At 43.4% G+C, this 23,890-nt stretch overlaps 1 protein-coding gene across 1 annotated transcript in view; it reads right to left on the reverse strand.

The window, feature by feature from the left end:
• The window catches only part of LOC147707021 (adhesion G protein-coupled receptor F3-like), a 239,009-nt gene that overhangs the window by 10,211 nt on the left and 204,908 nt on the right, over positions 1 to 23,890 (reverse strand). Inside the window, exons 14-16 of the mRNA XM_086925615.1 lie at positions 15,866 to 16,048; positions 10,213 to 11,601; positions 8,896 to 8,937 (exon numbers count right to left, since the gene is read on the reverse strand). Coding sequence (XP_086781741.1) covers positions 8,896 to 8,937; positions 10,213 to 11,601; positions 15,866 to 16,048 — 1,614 coding nt within the window. The remainder of the gene's footprint in view (positions 1 to 8,895; positions 8,938 to 10,212; positions 11,602 to 15,865; positions 16,049 to 23,890) is intronic.

Consider the following 23,890-nt stretch of genomic DNA (forward strand, 5'->3'; position numbering starts at 1 on the left):
AGGCCATTTATTTTAGGATAGTCAACATCTAGTTTGGCCAGGCAATCGGCGACGCTGTTAATATACAGGTTAAACAGGAAGGGGGCGAGGATGCAGCCCTGCCTAACCCCCTTTTTAATAGAAAACTTACTCGTACAGGTTCCATCCTTACCATAGCGAACCTTGGCCCCAGCTCCTCGGTATAGTTCTTTTATGAAGGCAAGTATGTTGGAATCAACTCCCATATCAGTAAGGGTAGACCAGAGTATACTATGGTTCAGGCAGTCAAAGGCAGAGCTTAAGTCCACAAAAGTCATACATATATTGCACCTTTTTGCCATCAAGTATTTATCGATGATCAGAGCTAAGTTTAGACATTGTTCCACTGTCCCGAGACCAGAAACGAACCCATATTGGAATTTAGACAAAATGTTATTTTCCTGAGCCCAAGATTGCAATTGGTTCAACAGGACTCTCCCAGCCACCTTCATCATGGAGTCCAATAAGGAAATAGGTCTATAACATTTTGGGTCCATTCGTTCGCCTTTTTTGAATATGGGTATTATAATCGCTTCTTGCCAGGTTGCGGGGAATCCTTTGTGGGCGTAGGAGTTAAGGACATTTGTCACAATTGGTGCCCACAATTGGATGTTATCTTTAAATAGGTCTATTGGGATTCCATCCGGGCCAGGCGCTTAGGCGTTAGAGCTTTCAAGAATGGCCAATTCCACTTCTGGATAGTTAAAATAAATGGAGAGCGGGAAAGGCTCTGAGTGGTTGCTTTGCGGCTCGTTACTCTCCATTGGTGGAATTTCAAGATTAAGTGGTTCAATCTGGTCATCTAATTTATATAATTCGGTAAAGTGATTTATCCAAACTTCTTCAGTGATTGCAATTTCTATGAGGTCTGTTGTCCTATCACTGAAAAAGGGGGCGTTGACCTCCCTCCAAAAGGCCGTATTGTCTCTTAAAGAACTTGCTTTTAGCAGAGCTTCCCAGGCGGCCGTTTTCAGTTCCTTTTTCCTATTTTTTATTGCCTGTTTATAGGCGGCACGGGCAGATATTATTTCCATCCGTTTTTTTGAAATTTTATTAAGAGTGGCCTTCAGAGTGTTATGAGTGTTTGAGCACTCATGGTCGAACCAGCCATTACTCCTGGACCCATTGCTTTTGTTACAGTTTCTGGTCAAATTTCTTCTGATTTGTAGGGCGATTTGGTCAAATGCCAGAATGATTTCTTCTGGGTTGGGAGGGTGTTCTAAACAAGACCGGAAAAGGTCGGGGGCAGATTTAATTAAATTCTCAAGAAATTTCGTTGTATCAATTTTTGCCCATTTTATAATGTACCCATTTCTCGATGAGAGAGATATAGAGTGTGAGTAAAGATTTTCTATATCACTCCCAAGCTTGTTTCCACTAGAGGGGGAGTATATTTTGGCACTGATGGGGTAGTGATCACTCAGAACCAGCTCTTCTCTTCTAGTTTCTCGGGCGTCGCCATGATGACTATTAGACAAGAGAATAAAGTCAATTGTCGTAAGCGATCCCCTTCCATGAAATGTGGGTTGGAAGTCAGTCGGGGGCATTGTTAGGTCATTAAAAAAGCCCAAATCCCATTTGGGATCCCATGATTGAATGTTCGAAATGAGTGGTATGTTCACCATTTGGGGCTCTTAAGTCACAGACCCTGGTACCACTGTGTGGGCATAGGTGACAATTAAAATCTCCTAGTATGACTAAACGCCTATCTGAACAAGACCCTCCCATACCCTTCTTTATGAGTTTGGAGAGGAACTCTGTAAACTTTGGTTGGTCGTCTCTCTGTGCGCTATTATATAGATTTATGAAGAGGGAACTAACAGCATCCTTCCCAGACATTTTGAGGGCCTGTAAGGAGGAACCAAAAGACTTTGAATTAGGATCAGATGGAGCGAGCTCAACACATTCTAAAGATACATTGAGTCTGTTTGACACGTAGAAGCAAAGACCTCCCGAAGGTCTGCCTCTATTTGACTGGATAGCTGGGGTAAAGTGTGTACTATAACCATCCAAATTAGTAGGTGTGAGGTCCCAGCATTCCTGAAACGCTATGATGTCAAAAGTGTTTATATAATTCAAGAAGGTTGGGTCCTTTGCTTTGTTTGAAAGACCAGCTATGTTCCAAGTTAGAATGGACATATAAAGACTTGGGTCAAAGACATTTGGTGAGCAAAGAGAATGGCTTGATTCAAAGGTTGAGAGTAATGGGGAAGCCAGATGTTCATCGGTTTGAGCAGTCGCAGGCCCGGGAAGGGACATGTTAGTAGTGTGGGACAAGTGAAGTAGTGTGGCTCACTGGTTAGAGGCGGCAGACCCGAGAGCAGAGGACGGCCCGGGACCAGGGTTCGATTCCCGGCGCGGCAGGTTTCTGGACCAGGGTCAGCGGACTCGATAATTCTCTTGCCTCGGTGCCCACTCTGATCAGCGATCACACTCGGCAACTCTGGGCATTAGCTTGCCTCATCTTCACTAACGGCCCCACCAGACCGCTGGGGATGCCTGGTCTCACCCTGGAGATACCCAATAAGGGACCATCTCTCAGGGAAGCCAGGAAGGGTTTCGCAGCGGTCGAAGCGCCTTGGGACCCTACGGGTAAGTAGTGCGCTATATAAATGCCTATACATTTACATTTACATTTACAGTAGGACCCAGAATAAATTGTTCCAAGCCAGGTTTCCCCAGATTGGCTTGAGGGTGACCCTAAGCTATCAGGGGACGGGGAGGTTTTGATCTTGTTCATGGAGGATGTTTGGTCATTTGATGGTCAATCAACCATTTCTAAGGGTGAGAAATAATTACTGGTTGGTACCCCCCTCCACCCCTCTGTATAGGGTAGCTCTCATCTTGGGTTCCAAGGATAATGATCCCAGTCCCTCCTCCTATTACGTGTATCTACTTGTGCCCAACTCCAACCTGGAGATTGGTTCCAGCTAAGAGGGTAATCTTGTTCATGGGGGAACTTTGGAGGATAGAAAAAGGACAGACGATTAGTGTCTATACCTCCCTTTCTCTCCAATGACGACCAAGAACATATGTATCTGGCTGTCTCTGGGTCATCAAAATTAATAATAATGCAGTCCCCCTGTGTTCTTTTCCTTGTTTCCCCAATCCAGGGGACCCTACGTACCATGGTGAGTCTGCTCTTAAGATGTATGGGAAGGGGTCTGTTGATGTTAAGCCATTGCATGACTTTATTTTTTAGGGACCAGGTGGGTTCACTCGTATTTTCCTCCAGTTCTGGGACCCCCGTAAGGATCACAGTATAGGGGCTTGCCTCTGGAGGAAGGTGGATTGGCTTCTTTGGTATAATTGGTTTGTTAGTAGTATCATCAGCCTGATGGGCGACCAGAGGTTTGGGGTGGAGAGGCTTTGGTTTGGTTTTAGGAGGGTCGGCGGTTGTTACTGGCTTTCCCTGTGCTTGCTTAGTAGTGCCCTTTGAGTCTGTTTGAATCGCTTGTGTGGTGGTGGGAGTTTTGGGAGTTCTACCTGTGGGTAAGGGAGTTTTGTGTGTTTCTGAGCAGTGGCTGTCTTGGTGTGGTTGGCAATCGTTGAGACTGGAGGGGCTAAAGTGATAGTAGGAGGTTTTAAATGGCTGGTATGGTTAATTAATCTGGCAATTTGCTTCTCGATGTTATTTAAGGATCGTTCAATTGGTAATAGTTGAGTTTTTATAAGATCCTTGATTGTAGCTAATACTTGTGCATTAAGCTCAAGTGATTAGTATTGCCATTAACATTGCCATTAACATAACCCCTCTGAGCATCATCAAACGATGCAGCTGTTACAGAGGGATCATCCACATTTACAGGTAAGGGGTTGGTGGGCTTATTTTGATATTTAGTGCGGGGGTTTTTTTTGGATCTTGTGTGCTTAGGTGGACAGTTCTGCTTGTCCTTAGCTACTGGCCTTGTACTGTTTTGTTTGTTTGGGGATGGCACCCTCCCTTGACTCTTTATCGGTTTCAGTAGGAGAAACTAGTACTGAAGATGGCAGTTCTATCGTGGGTTGTGACTCTATCAGGGTTAACGGAGGCGTTTGAGTGGGACTAATCGCCAGTGTCAGTGTTTTCTCCAGATCTTCCAGAGTGTCTTCCCCTAGAGATAAGTGAGTGACAGATAAATCGACACTCATTGGAATGGTGTGTAGTTCTGCATGAATATCTAACAGGAGTGGGGCATTAGTTTCTTGTTGGATAGGTGTTTTAGCTAAAGCCAGAAGGCCCATCGAGGATCTTCGTGCTGCGGCAAGGTCTTGTGAAACACGTCTTTCCAAAAGGACAATCCCTTGATTAATTGCGTCGTTTGCTTTCGTAATGAATTGGTCGATTGGACCGGTAACCTGGCCCAGACCTTGAGCGGTCTTACTCCTACTGCCCCTTGTGGACATGATGGCGCTGAAATACTCGTTGATAAGTGGGCGTAGTGATGGTAGTAAGGATTACCTGGAAAACAGGTCGAGGTTCAAAGGGCCAGAAACAAAGAGGATAGGCCCAGACCAGACTTGCCCTGGCTTGAACGGGCTTAAACGGGCCCGCCCTTTGCCCGGGCTTCGCCCCGGGCTGCGACCCGCGCGCGTCCCGCAATGCGCGTTATAGCCCTTGCTTAAGAGTCTGTGAGGTGAGGGGGGGGGCGGGGCACTGGGAGGGGGCGCGGCACCCTCGGGAAGAGGAAACAGCTGATGTTAGTAGCGCTGTACCTCGCAGTTCCGGGGCCGCGCCTCTCGCCTCCTCTGCGGCCTCGCGGTGGTTGACTCCTCCCTCTGTGGCACGATGGACTTGGAAGAAAGTCTGCTACTCCAGTAGCAAGTTCAGGTCAAACTGGAAAACGCTGGCAATACCTCTAAAGGCGAGCGGCTCCCGCGAAACGGGGGCCGCGAGAGGTTATGTACGCCTTGGGGGCGGGGCACTGGGAGGGGGCGCGGCACCCTCGGGAAGAGGAAACAGCTGATGTTAGTAGCGCTGTACCTCGCAGTCCCGGGGCCGCGCCTCTCGCCTCCTCTGCGGCCTCGCGGTGGTTGACTCCTCCCTCTGTGGCACGATGGACTTGGAAGAAAGTCTGCTACTCCAGTAGCAAGTGGCAGGTCAAACTGGAAAACGCTGGCAATACCTCTAAAGGCGAGCGGCTCCCGCGAAGCGGGGGCCGCGAGAGGTTATGTACGCCTTGGGGGCGGGGCACTGGGAGGGGGCGCGGCACCCTCGGGAAGAGGAAACAGCTGATGTTAGTAGCGCTGTACCTCGCAGTCCCGGGGCCGCGCCTCTCGCCTCCTCTGCGGCCTCGCGGTGGTTGACTCCTCCCTCTGTGGCCAGTAGCAAGTGGCAGGTCAAACTGGAAAACGCTGGCAATACCTCTAAAGGCGAATCGGACCTTTTCTGAATGTGGAAAGCCAGTAGAGCGGTTTTGAAACATTCTTCTGTCTCTGGCAGCACCCAGGCTGTTTCTGAAAAATATGTGGGACAAGCTCCCCTCGGGCTGCAAAGTGCTTGATGGGGAGGCGCAGGAGTCTCTCAGTGTGTTCCCAAAGGCTGTTTTTTGCAGGGCTGCTGTAGCCCGCTGTTTATTGGTCACGGCTGTGTGTGCATTTGTAAGCTAATGTTTTAATTACGGCGTTATGGTTGGCAGAACAGGGGATTTAAGGAGCCCTAGTTCTGTCATTTGTGGATTTTCTTCCATGCTGCATGGTGTGTATTTCTGCTATGGAGAGCAAGAAGTGTGAGCAGAAAAGGCAGATGGTGTCCTCCTCTTCTGACTCTGAGAGGAGCCTGCCTGGGATCAGAGTTCTAAGAAGCTCAAGGACTCTCCCCTTCAGTCCTGCTTATTTGACTGAGGCCCAAGTTGAGTCCATGGCTGAGGTGGAGGTGGGTGAGGCCTTGGCTGCCAAGCCTAAGAAGAAGGAAAAGAAAGAGCGTCTTCCAGAATAAAGGGAAAGATGTAGGATTCTTCCTCAGATTCGGAGTTGGAGGTACTATTACTCCAGCTTATGGGAAGGACATTTTCAGGGAGGATTTGGTCCAGATTTTGGATCATGTTAGACGTAACCTGGGCTTTGAGGAGCCTTCAGCCCAGCCAGATGAAGAGGGTCTTTCCCCTCAGTATGCCAAGCCTTCACTTTTGTGTCATTGGTCCCCGGGATCTCAGGATTTGTCTAACCAAGCAGGCCTTTCACAGGATTTGTCAGGACTGTGGGGCCCCAGTAGCAGATTTGCTTGCATGAGCTCAGAATACCCTTCTTCCTCTGTTCTGTTCAAGGGAGAGGGAGGAGGGGGCTTGGGCAGTGGATGTTCTGTCTTCTCCTTGGCCAAAGGGGATCCTTTATGCTTTCCCGCCTTTTCCTCTTCTTTGGTGGTTTCTAATCAGGTTGAAGAGAGAGGATTCGGTGGTGATACTGGTAGCTCTAGCATGGCACCGCTCTGCTTGTTACCCTCTGATAATGTTGATGAGGATCAGCGACGAGTTCTTTCTTCAAGTAGTTCCATCCCCCCTAGCATTTCCCTGCCTTGGGGCAAACCACTGAGAACCCTCAGGCTGATGCTTGGAGGTTGAAAGGGCTGGCTTACAGTTAAGGAGGTCTCTGAGAAGGTGGCATCCTCCATTCAGGCTTCTAGGAGAGCCTCCACTCTTTCTTCCTACTGTAGACACTGGGCCAATTTTCAAAAATGGTTCAAAACTAAGCATTTAGTCCCACAGTAAGTTGAACTGGTGAAGGTGCTGGATTTTCTGTAGGATGGTTTTGCTCTAATGTTAAAGGTTTCCACTCTTAAGATTCAATGGGCAGTCATTAAGGCTTTCCGTACATCTTGGAGTAATTACAAGATGCAGATAGGCTTGTCCTGAGGCTTTTTAAGGGGTTTCCTAATCTCAAGACTCAGGCTAGACCGTATGTCCATCTTGGTATCTTTCTTTAGTCCTGGAGGTGTTGCAGAAGTCTCCTTTTGAACTCTTGAGAAGGTGGATTTGAGATTGCTTACCTTGAAAACTTTCTTCCTGGTGCAGCTACTTCAAGGAGAAGGTTGGGGGAATTAGGTTCCTTATCAGTAAGGCATCCTTTCTTTAGGGTATTCAAGGATAGGGTCATGTTACATCCTGGTCCTTCTTTCATCCCTAAGGTAAATTAAGTATTTCACAGGGAGCAGGAGGTATTTTTACCAGTGTTTCATCCCAATCCTTATTCCCCGGAAGTGGTGAAGCAACATTACTTAGATGTCAAGCGGGCTATGTGGCTTTATTTGGACAGAGTTTCTGATTTCAATTTCTTCTTCATTGTTTGTGAATTTTGGACCTGCTAGGAAGGGTTCTAAACCTACACCCAGACTCTGAGTTGGTGAATCAGGTCCCTGATTGCATTGGCGTATAGAGAGGTTGATGGTTCGTGTCCCGCTGGGGTGGAAGGTAGACTCACTAGAGCCATGTCCTTTGCAGAGGCTAAGGGAGCATCTTTGGTTGAGATTTGTAGGACCGCAACATGGGCCACGCCTTCTACATTTGTACGGCTTTACAGAGTTATGCAGGAAATTGGGCTGGAGGAGATTTTGGGGTCAAAAGTGCTGTCTTCTATGAAGTAATAAGAGGTTTAATTTCAGTATTAAATAAATGGAGTGTTGCATAAATAATCAGTTGTCCTGGTCGGTGGTATTGCTTGCTATATCTCATTAAGTGATTAATTAGGGGGGAAAACATACCGAGGAGGTAATGCTTCAATTAGTTACCGGTAATTGCATTACTCCGAGTACGTTTTCCCCCTAAAGTTTTAACCCCTCCCTCCCGCCCTTTTGGGACCAGTCCAACTGTACTAGGTGTGAGCTTGCGTCAACACAAACAGGAGATCGTGGGGGAAGGAGGGGCTTTTCAACTTTTTGGGAAGGGAACTGGGTGTGTCTGTGAGGCGTGGCAGCCTCATTAAGTAATTAATTAGGGTGAAAACGTACTCGGAGTGATGCAATTACCATTAAGTAATTGAAGAAATACACATCAAAAATAGCCAATACCTGCCACCCAAGTCATTTTAAAGCTTTGGCGGCCTCGAACATTCTGAATTGTCACACTTGTAGCAGTGTGATGGTCAGCAGTTGTGTAAGTACAGTGACAATGTGGGGCGCAAACTACGGTGGCCTCCTGATGAGGATTTTTACAAATTAAGCACTGCATCTAATAGAAACTATTGTTATCTGTTTCAGCTCATCAGCATGTCCATTTCACTTTTGTGAAGTTGTGATTGTTTCTGCATGCCAGTGCTTAAGCAGGGCTCTATACTTGGCCTTTTTCTTGGTAGACATGATTTGTGTGGTAGCATTCTCTTGGTCTGTACTGATGCTAAGCACCAGCTTTGTGATGGAGAAGCATTAGGAAACCCATTTAGTATTAAAGAAAATTCTCTGCGCGCAAAAACATAACATTCTTTGCGAAAAAACATCAAATGTACTAATTGCTATGAAAAAGGACTATAACAGTTTTTGGAAATTGTGTACCACAATGAGTAGGAGAAAGAGGACCCACCTTCCTGAATTCATTTTGAGAGTCATATGTTTATACTTTGACTACAACACCCATTTATTACACTAGAGGAATATTTATTAAAAAAACCTGTATCTCCAATGTACTTTTTGCAACTACTTGTACATTTATATATAGTGAAAATGAGCTATGTTTATAAGGTATACATATTGAATGAAAAAAATCACTTATTAATATTACTCCAATCACATCTTTTTTGCTATTATGTTGGTGCTTTCGCCACTTTAAACTCGACTTTTTCTGTAGTAAGCACTCTGGCAATAGTTGCGCCATACAATACCCCTAGGATTGATGTGAGCCATTGGGAATCTGTATACACATGCACATTTACATCATTGTTATCGATTTAAACACTATATAAATGATTTACCTTTTTTTCTGTGAAACATGTGGTCAACAATATGAAGAATCCCTTGAAAAGAGAACAGACATGAATATAAAGCAGAAAGCTTATTAATTAACTAATTTATGTGGTAAAGTACCCCTGCCATACATTAAAAGGATATTGCAAATCACCAAGGAGTTCCACGACCATCTAGAGCAGTGGTCTTCAAACTTCTTAAGCCCCTCCCCCCCACATGGAAAAGAAAAATCATCAGGCCCCCCTCAGAATTTTTCACATTTATTCTATTGAATTGTATGTGTTAGCAGTGTGTGGCGAGTGTTGGGAAGAATCTTTGGAGTCCCTTCCCTTTTGACACATACTCTCAGATAGGATATAAATTACAAAAGATGTTAGCGATGGGCCATTACAAAGCATAATTATTTTTTTGGTCAGAGCCTAGAGCACCCCTGGGATCACCTGAGGCCCCTCTAGTGGGGCTCGCCCCCAGTTTGAAGAACCCAGATCTAGAGTAACAAACCTGAAGCCCCAGTTCCTCTATAAAGGTATGGAATACCGAGGTGACTTGCAACATCCTTATCATGTACCCCAGGTTACTTTATTCCTTACAATACATGGACACAACTTCACCTTTACCTCAAACAGCTTAAATCATTTTGTGTAGCTCTTTCATATGAAAGAGAGAGCATGTTTGCAAACATTTAGAATAAAAATAGAATCTCTATCAAAACAATTAAAAAGATCAAAAGTCTGTTAGATATTTGTTTAAAAAAAATATTAGAATCAGTTTCATACAACTCACTTAATAAATAAAAAGGCGCTGTATCTCGTAATGTGTAGAAACATGCAGAAAATTCTAACTTTTAAAACATTACCTAAAGAGTGCAAACAAAAAACCATGTTGCCATAAATATCTCACTTTTGCTTTTCACTGTACAGTATGAAACACAGAGCAGAAGAAAGATAATCAACGTTTTGTTTTACTGACCTTCCTTTCCTTTCGGCTGCTTTCTCTGGAAACAGACAAAACTCAACTGTATGAAGTTATTGCAGGTGTGCAGCTACACCATTTCTTTATAATTAGTGACTGGGTGCATCCCAAGTCACCTATTATCAAGTTTGGAGACAGGTTTTCATTCAAGGATTGCGGAATTCCATGCATTACATTAAGCATAAACAAGGTTCTTTAGTTCTTACAGCACGTGTTAGTTTGTTAAAACATTTGCTTGTTAATTTGTTCTTCCATTCATCCATTTCTACACTAGTGTTTTTTCCTTTAGCCAGCCATTCCTTCATCTTACATACACACGTCTTCAAATAAACTGTACCACTAATACAAAATACCTGGAAAGCGTTCATCCCTGCAAACCCATAGGTGAATACCATCTTGGTCAGCTGGTCTAGATCCGTCAGCAAAGCAAAACCAAAGGCCCACGTTAATCCAAAAACTGGGGTCAGGACGAGAATAGCCTTCATAATACTTTTGGCTGTTTCTTTGTCCTCCACTTGACTTGCATCTGATACTGACGGCCTCGTCAGTTTGGAGATGACCACAATAAGAGTAAGAAAATTGATGACAATGATGGATCCTGCTGGGATGGCAAAGGTGAGGATAGCCCCACTATCTGGGTTCAACCAACAAATTGACTGGTGGGTGTACCTACTCTTGGGATAAAAATAGAAAAAGGTGCCGATAGCAATTGCTGCTGGGAAGACGTAACCCAAGACAAATGAGAGCGAAAGGAACACTTTCTTCCTTAGATGATGGAAGATGAAAACCAACTGGTGTAACAGCATCATGCTCTGGCAGAGGGTCCAAAAGAAGAGAGATAAATAAAAGAAATGACTCAGGAAAGTGATGGAGAGGCAGATGAACTTGCTTGTCTTTACAATAGGGAAGGAGGCTGCCAGGAAACAGACATCTGCACACAGTAAGGAAAATGAGATGTTGACCAATGATGTGTGGCGGAAATAGGAAATGTTACTCCTGGCCACATACTTCCAGACAATCCATTCCATGAAAAGACAAATGCAAAGTGAAATGATTGAAACTGCCAGGCCAACATAAGTGATCTCGTCAATCAGGGGCAAAGGTTCGGGATTTATTGACATCAGAACAGCAAATGACGTCAAATGGTTGCAAATGCAGTAAGTTGTGTTCTCATCGGACCACCCTGAACAGCCGCCATCAGACCATCCTCCGACTCCAGCAGGTGGCATGTTGAAGTCCCAGAAAACACAGTGAGTTATGGAGTCTTTGTTGGAATTGTTGATGTGGAAAGTCATATTGATGACACCAAATTCACCAAGGTGATGATTCATGTTGTTGAATTTTATGGATGTTGATTGGACAATGCTGTTTAAGGTTGAGCCTTCAAATTTTCCTGTGCTTTTGGGTAGAATGTCGCCCAGCGAGGCATATGCCACACTTGTGATTGTGAAGTTTCCTCGAGTCGTCAAATCGGCGATTGTGTTCTCATCAATGAACATGCTAACATTGAAATTAAAGTCAAATGTCTTCTGATAAGCACTCAGATTTAGCCCTGGTTCATATGATTCGCCTTTAACCTGAATACTTGGCACAGTGATATCGAAGGACTGGTTATCCGATTTGAGTAACTGGCTGAACGTTTCCACAGTCTTCAGCATGCTGGATGCTTGTGCTCCTTGGTTACCGGACAATGATGATGCAAAGCGGCTAGTAGTGATGTTACTCGCAAGTGAAAGGAAATTCTGAAAAACAGGTAGTTACTGAGTTAACACTTGTAACCAATTTAATGGTCGACATTTGAATCATGAAAGTATATATGCTTTAAAACATTTTTAATAGTTATGGCGCAAAGTGGCATATAAGTTTAGATGAATGTGCACCAGTTTGAAGGAAGATATCCTAAACAATTGTTGTATATATCATATGAAAAGAGCTACATATATGCCCTATGACATCAAATAATTTGTATCAAACAGCCTGGCATTCGAATCAACTTCAACTCAACATTGTCAGTAATGCAATGAGTCGTACCCCAAACACAATCAGGCAAAAACTACACACAATCACACAGGCACCCCTTCAACACAGAAGAACAAAAAAGTTCTATGAAGACCTCCAGAGGGACTAAAGGTCACAACTGACCATGGTCAGGTAGAGGGTTAAATGGCACACACACCAACTGCTATACAGCTGTCGAGCTATTCTAAAACTCCTCACTCTTAGAGTGATTTGGACAGCATATGGCAATAACCCACCGCATGGAAATCCACCTCATGCCAAACTCAGTTTCCAACAAAACCTGACTTCTTATATTGGGCACCACAGACACAAATGTCTGGAAGTAAAAGTGCTACCAGTTTAAGAATCTGATTGACCTGTGGTATACAAATCTTGTAACTCAACATATCTCAAGATTCTATCTAGACCCAAATACTGATGTTACGTCAATATAACTTAAATTGAGAGTCTCTTTGAAGCTCATCAGGGTGATACGCGTTTTCTTTCAACATTTTTTTATTTTTCTTGCATTGATTTAGAAAACAATAGCATTTTAGCACAGCTATATGTCAGTCAGTTACAGTCCAATGGATCTATCAGTGGTCTGAGGGAATTTCTTGTACTTTACATCCTAAACCAAGGCAAAGTGTGAGCAGCACTAGTGTCTGGGGTAAGTGCCATCCCCATAATATTCAGATTTACTCGAAAACTACTTCTCCACAAGATAAGAATACAGAGTTCCTTTTGTATTACAAGTGAATCACCCAGTGTGGGGGAGGGTTTCATCGTTATTATTCAAGTTGCTGTGGTATTCTGATGGGCCAAGTCTACCTTAGGTCCAGTAGATACTTCAGGATGAAGGAATAGATTTGTGATAGGAAAGGATTGTAAGAACAAGTAACACAAAGAAATGAACGGTAGAAACCACAAAAGGGAACATGGTGATGCAAAAATAAGGGCCAAAAGAAGGCAAATTGAAAGAGTGGGAATACAGAGGTACGAAAACACTATGACTTTTTGTAGGAAGCTGTCTTTTTATGTAGAGCACCAAAACGAGGTAAACTTTGTAGACAGTCCACACTACCCTAATTGGCTTACAGGGCTTACATTTGTAATTCCACGTGCTCTTTTTTGTGATAGTGTGGGTGAGCAGTTTAGGCTAATCAGGGGGTAGTGTTTAGCATTTGTTGAACAAACAAAGCCAATAAATGAAACACACACTCAAGAAGAAACTCGAGACCAACTAAGAAAAATGACAGGTATTTTAGATATTTTTTAACACCAAGAACTTCATAATTGGGTAAGTACTTTTTGAGTTAACAAAAGGTGTGTAGTTTGTTATCCACGTGGTTTCTCTCTGGGCTAATCTTTTATGTATGTCCAGAGAGAAACCACTTGGATTAAAAAACTACTGAGCAACTGTTGTTGGGGAATGTTCAATTACTGTGATGATGTGATAAAATCCTTTTAACTCTTAGGCTCTTAATTATTTTGACTGTGGTGACTGTAACAATATAATTTTGCATATCCTTGAAAAAGAACTAAATGCAGTTTCTTAAAGTTCTTATTCAATTCGAAACACTAAATAAATGACGTCCTCTCTGTGCTACTGTGTCCCAATGTTTTCATTTGGTAGACCTCCTTATGCCCGGCAGCTTTCCTATTGGCAGCATTGTTCAGATTTTCTTGCCGGATTTGCACAGTAAGGAAATAAGGATCATCTTGCCACTATGGAACAGGACACTTCAATAGTTAGAGGGTCTGCCTTGAGAACAATGTATCAAGATATTATTCACGTTTAGATGGCTGGGCATTGCCATGAAGGTAAATCTTTTTTGATTCATTCACATTGAAGAGACCATCTATACTGGGTGACATGTATATGTTTTAGGAGTATTTCTGGCTAGATGATAATTTTTGATTCATTTGGTTCATTAGCAGGTTTGTTTAAAGTGTGAAGGAGTTTGCTAACCTCCAGTCACAAGGGTGACTACCTCTTTAATTGAAGTAAGCTGGCCAAGATACACAATATTCCATATATTTTAGGTATAGCAACAAAAATAGGCAAAGAGACAAAGACTTCATCTTGTTTTAATTTGCTAAGTGTGGCAACCACCAATTCTGAGATGCAAATTAAGAACGAGTGTCGCAGAGGCCGCCCCCGCAGGGGCTTAAAGGGCCGGCGCCTTAACCCGCGCCGGGCCCCCCCCTCACAGAGAAACCGGTTCGGGGCACTCCCTGAAGCGGGAAAAGTCTGAGCCACCCCTCCAGAACCCCCTGCTAGCTGCGCCAGGTAGGCGCCGGGCCAGCCGGCCAATGGGGGCGTCGGGGGGGATCAAACCCCCCAATAGGAGAGAGGGGCCAGCTAGCTGGGTATGCAAAATTGGGGGCATAAAAGAGCCGCGCCCGAGTCCAGTAGACATCTTGGACCCGGGGCGGCGGCAGCACGGCGTTAGAATCTTGACCCACACTGAAGAACAGCAATGTCGCAGTGCTGGATCACGGGCAGGGAAAAGGGCAGCAATATGCCGGATAATGAAGAAAGTGATGGCAGAGAATAAGGAAAATAATGGTTGCTACGGAGGCACACCGACGGGCGGTGTGTAAGAATGGGCACCCTCACACTGGGATGCCGCAGGGTGAGGGGCCAACCCACGAGAAAGGGGGTAGCAAACGGAGATGGCACTCGCCGCCCAGCCCCCGCCGGTTGGCAGGGCACAACAGAAACCAACAAGGTGGCGAGTATGGTCCTTACTCAGGGAAGGAAGCTACCCCCGCGCAAAGCAAGCGCTGAGGCAACCCAAAAGAACTAACGAACGTACTACCAGTCCAAAGGGAACGGACGTAAGATGGGATTAGCAAACACGGACTGATGATTTATGACCATGTATGACAAATTACTAAATAATATTTTATGGCAAGAACTACATACGATGTATGACAAACAGTATTTCGCATGTATTGCAATAAAACTCAGCCAACACTGACCACTAAAGAACTAAAGCAGGTGTTGGCTTGTTCATTCAAGGGACCGGGGTAGGTCCTATGCATGTATGTACAGATACTGGTGGGGGCTGGGGCACAGTGCGAGGGTTATCTACTTATGCAATGACACCTGGGGCTGTAATACACAGAGTGTCACTAGGGCGCTCCTGGCATATAAGCCTACATTCTATGAAATCATGGCACTTAGGTATCACAGAAGGGTCTGGCTCTTGCGTAGTCCTGACTGCAATACAGAATGCACCGGCCCTACATGATCTCAAAGTGTTATTCTCTTATTTGTAGGGGTGTACCCAATTGCAAATAACAGAAAACGTTCCTGTTGGGCCTAAACAGTGAAATAGACAAGGGCGCAGAGGTATAATAGCTCTCAGGATGCACACCTTGAAAGGGAGAAAAGGCATTACATAGATCCCCTAAACTTTCCAGTGCAGGCGGCTGCAGTCACTCACTGCACAGTTTTTTTGCCTGTGGGTCTCAGTCCAGTTGAGACGGTCTCAATCCCCAGCAGAGATCAAACTCGCGAGAAATGTGGATTTCCTGCGATGGAAACCAAAAGAAATACAAGACCTCTTAAACTGACTTCCAAATACTTACCATGCAATTGCCATTATTTGCCTTTATTTTAGCATGGTGTTTTGCATGCACTACAAAATGCCAGTTGGATTCAATGCAGTGTTGATTAATAGGATTATTCGTTTTTTGTCTGAGGTTACGTGATCTGTTCTGAGAGATAAGCTAATTTTAAGTTAGTCTATTTGTATGCGTATAAGTGCTTGACCCAATACAGTATATAAAACAGTACGTGCTTGATGTCGACATATAGGAAAGTGGAAAGTCAACCCGTGTAATGGTGAAATCTGCCTTTTCTTGCAATTTTTATTCCAACATACCTTGAACCACCTCTGAGTATTTACTATCTTATGTTGTTCAGCATACCAATTCCCATATCATTTGTGTGCACAGCATAAATTATCAAAACACAAAAAATATTATTGCACTTACTGTCACAACTGCAGTATCAAATGAATTGTTTCCAATTGATGATACATTAGAGATTTTTCCTAAAATATTCACCATGGTCGTCACTTCAGCAGCATTCGATATAGATGGCGCTTCAGGATTGTTTAGTGCTGTTACGATTAGAGGTACTTTTTCTTGTGGGTTTCCCAGACCCTGCTGAAGATTCTACATAAAAGAGTATTTAAAAATGTGACATGCTAAAATGAATATATATTATATACATGCTTCTGCATTGCATCTAGCGTACTCTAGTTAGTAAACCTAGGATCTGTTTACAATAGTAGTGCTCTGTGCACCGTCTTTCTTAATTCATCGCTTCTCATCATTTTTGACCTATCAATAGAGTTTGACAATGCCAACCATGCCACACTCCTGTAAACCGGTGAATTATGGTTGGAAGTTAATGGCACCATCCTGGGATGGTTTGAGTCCTACCTATTCAATTGCTCCCAGCAGATAAAACGGAAATTATTTTTGAGTACCACACCCTTACCTTAAGGAGTCCTCCATGGATCTATGCTATCCCATACGTTTTCTTAATCTGTACATGGACCACTTTAGCATCAACCTGAGGCAATCCAATAGCTCTTTCAAATTCTATGTAGAAGAAATACATATGTATCTCAAATTGCCTCTTTTGAAGATATTGGAGTCTTGTCAAGCACTCTCAATTTCCTCCAGTCTTGGATCTTTCACCATCACTTAAAGCTTAACCCTTTAAACCAGAATTCATAATCATCTCTCCTGCTAAGACCACCACCTCAATTCAAGCTTGTGTCAATGTTACTAATCTGCTGGAGTATAAACTCACTATTGTCAATGATACCGAATCTATCAACTTCATCCTCAACATGAACCCCATCCTGGAAGCTCACATTAATGCTGTATCCAAAGTGCCCAATTCCAAATCAGACTCTTTCATGGGATGTAATGCCTCATCAATGCTGCTTAGGTCCACAAATCGTTGGTCCATGCTAGGTTTGAGTTTGTCCTTTCTAGACTAGATTGTGGCATGCACATCCAGTCAGACATCCCAAAATGCCACCTATCCCACCTAAGAGCAGCCATAAATGCAGCTGCACTGCAGATTGGTGGCACTAGGCCCATTGATGTCATGCTCAACTATTCAATGGTATGCTGTGCAATTCATTATGCAAACCTCGCAAGGCAGGTTTTGCTATCTAATGTTTTATATGAGGCTTAGCATAGCATTTAGAAATGGAAATTAGTGGGAGGAGATCGCAACACTTGCTAACAATGTTAGGAACCGTTATATTGTTTTTGTTGAACTTTATATACTTAACTACTTTTATGTTTGCATTCTCTGTGGTTACCGTACATATTTTATACATGTGACTGAGGAGTCTAAAATAATCATTTTAAACTACATATCCTCATTTAGAAGTGCTATCTTCGAGTGTTTTGGGCATAAATGAATGATTGTTTGCATTGCCACTATGCTGTGTCCCTGAACTCATCTAGAGGGGCTGATAGTAAGCTGAAAGCACTGTCTGAGCGGAATTCCAAACAGTTCTGGGCGAAAATAAATCTTATGCTTAATGGCAAACAGCGACAGTTCAACTCGGACATGACAGATCAAATTTGGGGCGCACACATTGACTTAACATACAATTTCACACCGAATAAGCTCATAGATAACACAACTGCGACCCCAACAGAGTTCAATTTAACTCTCAGTTCGAGAAAAACCGCAGAAGCGTGGAAACCCAGCATGCAAAAAGACTCATCCCGCACCCATAGTCGGGTACTGGTGGAAGCTTTAGCCTCGAACCCAGTAAAGCCTTTTCAAACCAAAGCAAGCGGCAAGCCTCCAGGTCTGGAACATACAGGAGAAACAGATCAGAGTACACCGAAGCAGGTTTTGAGGACTATAAACCACCCGAGAGCAGATGGGCCCCCGGACCAAATGGCCTACCTTTGGTATGTATGGTTCTGTCTCTCTACATTCTCTCCTGTCTCTATTGCCTAGAACTCTCTCTCTAGGTTCTTTACTGAGTATTCTACCTTTGTCAGTTATTGCCTGGTTCCTGTTCAGAGCTGACGTTGCTTCGTGCTTGCTGTGAAGGTTGCTAATTAAAGAACCTTTTCTACACCAACTTCATCTCTGCCTTTCATTGGAGTTTGGATTTAACATTTGGCGACGCTTTGGGATTTTTTCTGGATTCCTTCACATTCCCAGCATCCACTGAAGCACTGGGAGGCCTCTTCGACCATCTGAATGCGCAAGAACGTCTCTTCAGCATGAAACGCGCTTCCTCTTCTAAAAGGTCGTATGTAACTTCCTATATTTGACTGCTTTTAGCGGCCTTACGCTACCTTTTGGCTTCATTGCGCACCTTCCTACCCTCGAGCGAATCTCCCTCGAGCGCCACAGTCTCTACGTTCCCCTCCTCGAGCGTGCTCCTGCTCGAAGATTCCACCCGAACGTACCTGACTGTGTCTTCCACGCTGGCCAACTTCGTCCTTCCTCCTCCCAGTCAGCCTCCGCGCACGTCACAGTTCTCCGCCTGGTCCGTGACGGAGTGACGCGCATTCACGTTGTCTCAACTTACGTGACCTCTACGTGACTCCATCTTGGTAAAGTTCACGTAGCCTCCTTCATTTGCATGCGCAGTCAGTTTCATGCGCTCCAAGTTCATCGCTTTTCTTCGTCACGTTGAACAACGCTTCCTTCATCATATTTACAGCGTTCCTTCATTTTTATCCTATTTTATTCGCTACGCTGCCCTGGACTTCAAGTAGCTTATTCGTTTTCAGGTTTGGCTTTGACATTCAAATTGCTTTTGATTCTGCTTCTCCCACGGCACATCTTCTGGTTGGCTACTCGATGATGTGCACATCTTACCAAGTACTTTAACCCCTATTGGACTGTCATTTTTTCTTTATTATTCCTTTTGTTCGTGTACCTTTACCTTTTCTGTTTGGTTTACTGGTTGCTCTGCGCACACTGTTGCTTTGACATGTCTCAAAATATTGTCACTCCTCCTTATTTTCTCCCTGACCCTGGTGTACCTAAAACTAAATGGAAACAATGGTTCAAGGGTTTTGGCAGTTATATTATTGCCTTAGATGGTCAAAAATATGAACCAGACAGAAAATTAGCTTTACTCTATAACAGTCTTGGAGCGGAAGGCCAACGTATTTTTGACCATTTACCTGTTTCACCTCAACCTCATGAAACTGAGTGGGATTGTTTTCAAGAAGCTGTTTCTAGATTAGCCAAATATTTCATTGATGAAACTAGTGTTGTGGTAGAGCGTCACAAATTCTATACCAGACATCAATTTGAGTATGAGTCAATTGAAACCTTTTTGACAGAACTTAGAGTTTTGATAGCAACTTGTGAATTCGATGGTAATATCGATTCTTACCTCAGAGATCAGATAGTAGTTAACTGTTATAACAAAAAGGTCCAAGAGAGATTACTTTGTTGTAGGGATCCATCTCTCAACGAAACTCTTGAACTTGCGAGAGGAATCGAGAGATCTGTCTCTTCTCAAAGGGTTTTGAACAAAAGTAAAGGTGATACCATAACTGAAGCTGTCAATGCTCTAAACATCAAACCTAAACCTTCCCAGTTTAAAAACAAAGATTCTAGAGAACCTAAAAAAAGCTTTGCATGTTTCAGATGTGGTTCCTCTTCACATCTTGCCAATTTCAAAGGTTGTCCAGCTCTGAGTAAAACTTGTCTCAATTGTAAACGCACTGGTCACTTTACCAGAGTATGCAACAGAAATCCTGCGAAAATTAATGCGATTGAAAATGTTGAGTTTTCTGAACCTGAGAATGTATGTACCGTTGTTTCTTCTAAAAAGATTGTGTTGTACATTGATGCTGAGTTGGATGATGGTGGTCCCATTTGCGATATCACCATTGGTAGCACAGTAATCCAAGTGACGGTGGATTCTGGTTCTCCGATCACCTTTGTCACTGACATTTTGTATAATTTACACTGGAATTCTTCCCAATTATTCCCCCCTGATATTCACACCATTTCCTTTGGTGGGCATTCCATTGACATGCTGGGATTCTTCAATGATACCATAAAGTTTGAGGACAGGTCCATTGCTACTAAAATATATGTTGCTAAAAATGGGTACAACATTTTAGGTTGGAAAGATCAGGGAAAATTTGGCATGGTTTTAAGACCAGGCACTTCTTGTCCTATTTCCTTAGTTGATGTCTGCTCTTCCTCCAATCTTGACCTACAACAACTTTTAGCCAAACACAGTGCTCTTTTCATGGACAAGCTGGGTCTTGTTCATGACTTTGAGCACCGCATTGTTCTCAAAAAGGATGCTATTCCTGTGGTCCATAAAGTCAGGAATGTTCCCCTATCTGTTAGGTCCCAACTAAAGTTACACTTAGAGCAGCTATGCCTTGACAAAGTCATTGAGCCTATAAATTCTTCAGAATGGGTCGCCCCCATCGTTATTGCGAAGAAAAAGGGTAGCAAAGACATAAGACTATGCATCGACCTGAGGTCCTTAAACAAAAACATTTTAATAGATTGCTTTCCTCTGCCCAAAATCCAAGACATGTTGGCTCAACTTGGTGACTCTAAAGTTTTTTCGTGCTTGGACTTAAGGTCCGCCTATCACCAGGTTGAACTCAGTGAAGATTCCCGCGATTTGACTTCCTTTAATACACCTTTTGGTCCCTACAGGTTCTTACGCATGCCTTTTGGGCTTGCGTCTGCTGCCTCTGTCTTCCAGAAGCTCATGTTTAAAATGTTTGGCAATTGCAGCAATGTGTTGGCTTATCAAGATGACATCCTTATTTATTCTAAGTGTGATGATGACCATTTAAAGAAACTGTCTGAGGTGTTGAACATTTTGGAAACCAATGGTTTTACTGTAAAGAAAGAAAAGTGCAAGTTCATGGTTGATAGTATTGATTACCTTGGCCATCACATATCTAGCAGTGGCATTTCTCCCAAACAAGACCTTATCAAGGCCATTGTTGACAGTCCCAGTCCGGAAAACAAAGATCAACTTAGATCTTTCCTCGGTGTTTGCGAGTACTATTCAAGATTTGTGGATTGTTTTGCCCTGCAAACTGAACCCTTAAGAAAATTACTCAGAAAAGGTGAAAAGTTTGTTTGGGATGATTCTCTTAATAAGACTTTTGTGCACTTAAAGAACCTCATTGTTCAAGCCCCCTCTCTTCATTCTTTCAGAGATGATATTCAATCTATTGTCACGGTCGATGCAAGTGGCACTGGGTTAGGGGCTGTTTTGTCTCAATTGGTTGACGGTGTGGAACAGACAGTTGGTTTTTCCTCCAGATCCCTTTCCCCTGCAGAGCGCAGATACAGCACCATTGAGAGGGAGGCTCTGGCCTGTCTTTGGGCAACCAAGCATTTTGAGACTTACCTCTGGGGTAGAAGATTTATTTTGGTGACCGACCACAAACCCTTGGTGTTCCTTTTGTCTGATAAAGACCACAGTAATCTCAGTCCTCGTTTAGTCAGGTTACTCTCAAGGATGTACGATTTTAATTTCTCCATCTCTCATATCCCTGGGGGTAAAAATACCCGTGCTGACTTCCTCTCTAGGTGTCCCCTCAAGGATTCTGAAAACTCTTCTTCCCTCTGTGAGGACTCTGAGTGTGTTGTAGGCATGGTTGATGGTTTGTTGTTCTCTGAGAATATCATCAGCAAGGTTGAGTGGTTGGATTGTGTCAAATTGGACAAGGTCCAAAATTTGGTCAAGGATCATGTCATCAAGGGCTGGCCCGATGACAGAAATCTTGATTCTGGGTTACGTTCATTTGCTAAAGTTAAAGATGAACTCACTGTTGAGGATGACTTTTTGATGAGGGGCTCCTTGTTGATTCCTCCTAATAATCTCAAACTGAAATTGTTGAATTTGGCTCATCTTGGTCATTTAGGAATCACTGGTACCAAGAAAAGGTTACGACTTTACTACTGGTGGCCCAATCTCGATGCTGATGTCGAAAATTTTGTTGGTAGGTGTTCCTGTTGTTTTGAAGCTGACAAGTCTCTCAAGCTTCGGAATACCCCCCTTATTCCTGTTCCTTACCCTCAGGGCCCTTGGGAGAAATTAGGCATTGATTTTATTGGTCCCATGTACAACTTGAAGCCTCATTTAAGATTTGCCATAGTCTTGGTGGATTATTTCTCCAAGTGGGTTGAGTGCAGGTTCATGTCTGATCCTTCCACGGTTGGTGTCATTGATTTTTTGGATGACCTCTTTCACAGAGAAGGTATCCCCAAATTTCTAGTCTCTGACAATGGTGTCCAGTTTAAGTCCCTTGTCACTCAAAAGTTCTTATCCAATCTTGACATCAAACACTTGACTGTTGCCCTTTACAGTCCACAAGGAAATGGAATGGTCGAAAGGGTTAACAAAATGCTAAAAGACACCATCCAATTAGCCTGCATGCAACATTTGGATGTTTCCAAAGCTGTTAAAGAAAGGTTGTGGAGTTATCACAATACTCCCCATTCCACAACTGGCATTACCCCTTTTGTCTTGTTAAAGAAACGTTTTGGCTCCTCCAAACTTAGCCCTTCCTGGGTCCTTGACAAGACAAAAGTGGATGAGAAATTACCCAATATTGATCAGGTTCGCAACAGGGTTGTTTCCATGCAAAACAAGATGAAAATTGCTTATGATGACAAATTCAAAACTAAAGTGGTTCCTTTCAATGTGGGTGACTCCGTCAAAGTCAAAAGACCCCTGAAAAACAGTAGTCATACTTCAAAATTCTACCCCACTGCTAAAGTTATCAGAGTTTCCAAGAATGCTGTGTTACTTTCTAATGGGAAGTGGTGGAGCAAGAGAAATGTTGTTATTGTTAATCCTTTTGTTCCCAAGGACTTAAAAGACCAAGAGAACAGCCACTTTTCTACTTCCTCGTCTTTGGATTTTCAGCCCTCCACCTCTTCTCCTCAAAGAGACTCTGGTGTCGATGATTTGGAACGTCCAGGTCCTTCTTCCCTGCTGTTGGATCAATGTTCTCCTTCTGTTCTCATCAATGATGGTTGTACCTCTAATGTTCTTCCTGTTGGTTCTGATGATCTCACCTATGATGGTTGTACCTCTAATGTTCGTCCTGTTGGTTCTGATTCTTCCTCCAATGTCATTTCTGCTCAATGTGGGCTTCCTCCTGCCCTTAGGCGGAGTTCTCGCAACACTCGTGCTCCTGCTTATCTAAAGGACTTTTATCTCTAATCTGTTTCTTTCTCTTTCTTCCTTTCTTTTCTCTTTTCTTTCTTCCTTTTTTTTTTTTTTTTGTGGGAAAGGGAGATGTGTGGTATCTATGGTTCTGTCTCTCTACATTCTCTCCTGTCTCTATTGCCTAGAACTCTCTCTCTAGGTTCTTTACTGAGTATTCTACCTTTGTCAGTTATTGCCTGGTTCCTGTTCAGAGCTGACGTTGCTTCGTGCTTGCTGTGAAGGTTGCTAATTAAAGAACCTTTTCTACACCAACTTCATCTCTGCCTTTCATTGGAGTTTGGATTTAACACTACCCAACGCTCTATTTAGGCAAGATCCCACGTTTTGGTCTAGTCACTTATCCCCCTTGTTCTGTAACAGCTTAAGGACCGGGAATATTCCTGACTCTTGGAGAGGCAGTATTCTACAACCGATTCGTAAATCAGGGACTCGCTCAGACCCTAACAACTACAGGTTAATAGCCCTAATAGACGTTGAGGCCAAGATTTACGCATCCAATCTATTGGCAGATCTGGAGACTAGGGTCAGCAGTAAAAGTTTGATCCCATTGACACAAACAGGTTTCCAGGCCGGCATGGGTACCCTAACAAACCTATCAGCACTAACTCTCCTAGCTAAAAAAGCTATCGACAACTCTACCACTCTATATACATGTTTTCTAGACTTGAAAGTTGCTTTTGATAAAGTGCCAAGATGTAAACTATGGGTCAAAATGAAAGCTTATTTGGAGCAATTATCAATTTATACTCGCATACCTGGGTCCAAATAAAAAAAAGGGGAC

Source organism: Lissotriton vulgaris, chromosome 6, assembly GCF_964263255.1.
Source record: "Lissotriton vulgaris chromosome 6, aLisVul1.2, whole genome shotgun sequence".
In the NCBI taxonomy this organism is placed as follows: domain Eukaryota; kingdom Metazoa; phylum Chordata; class Amphibia; order Caudata; family Salamandridae; genus Lissotriton; species Lissotriton vulgaris.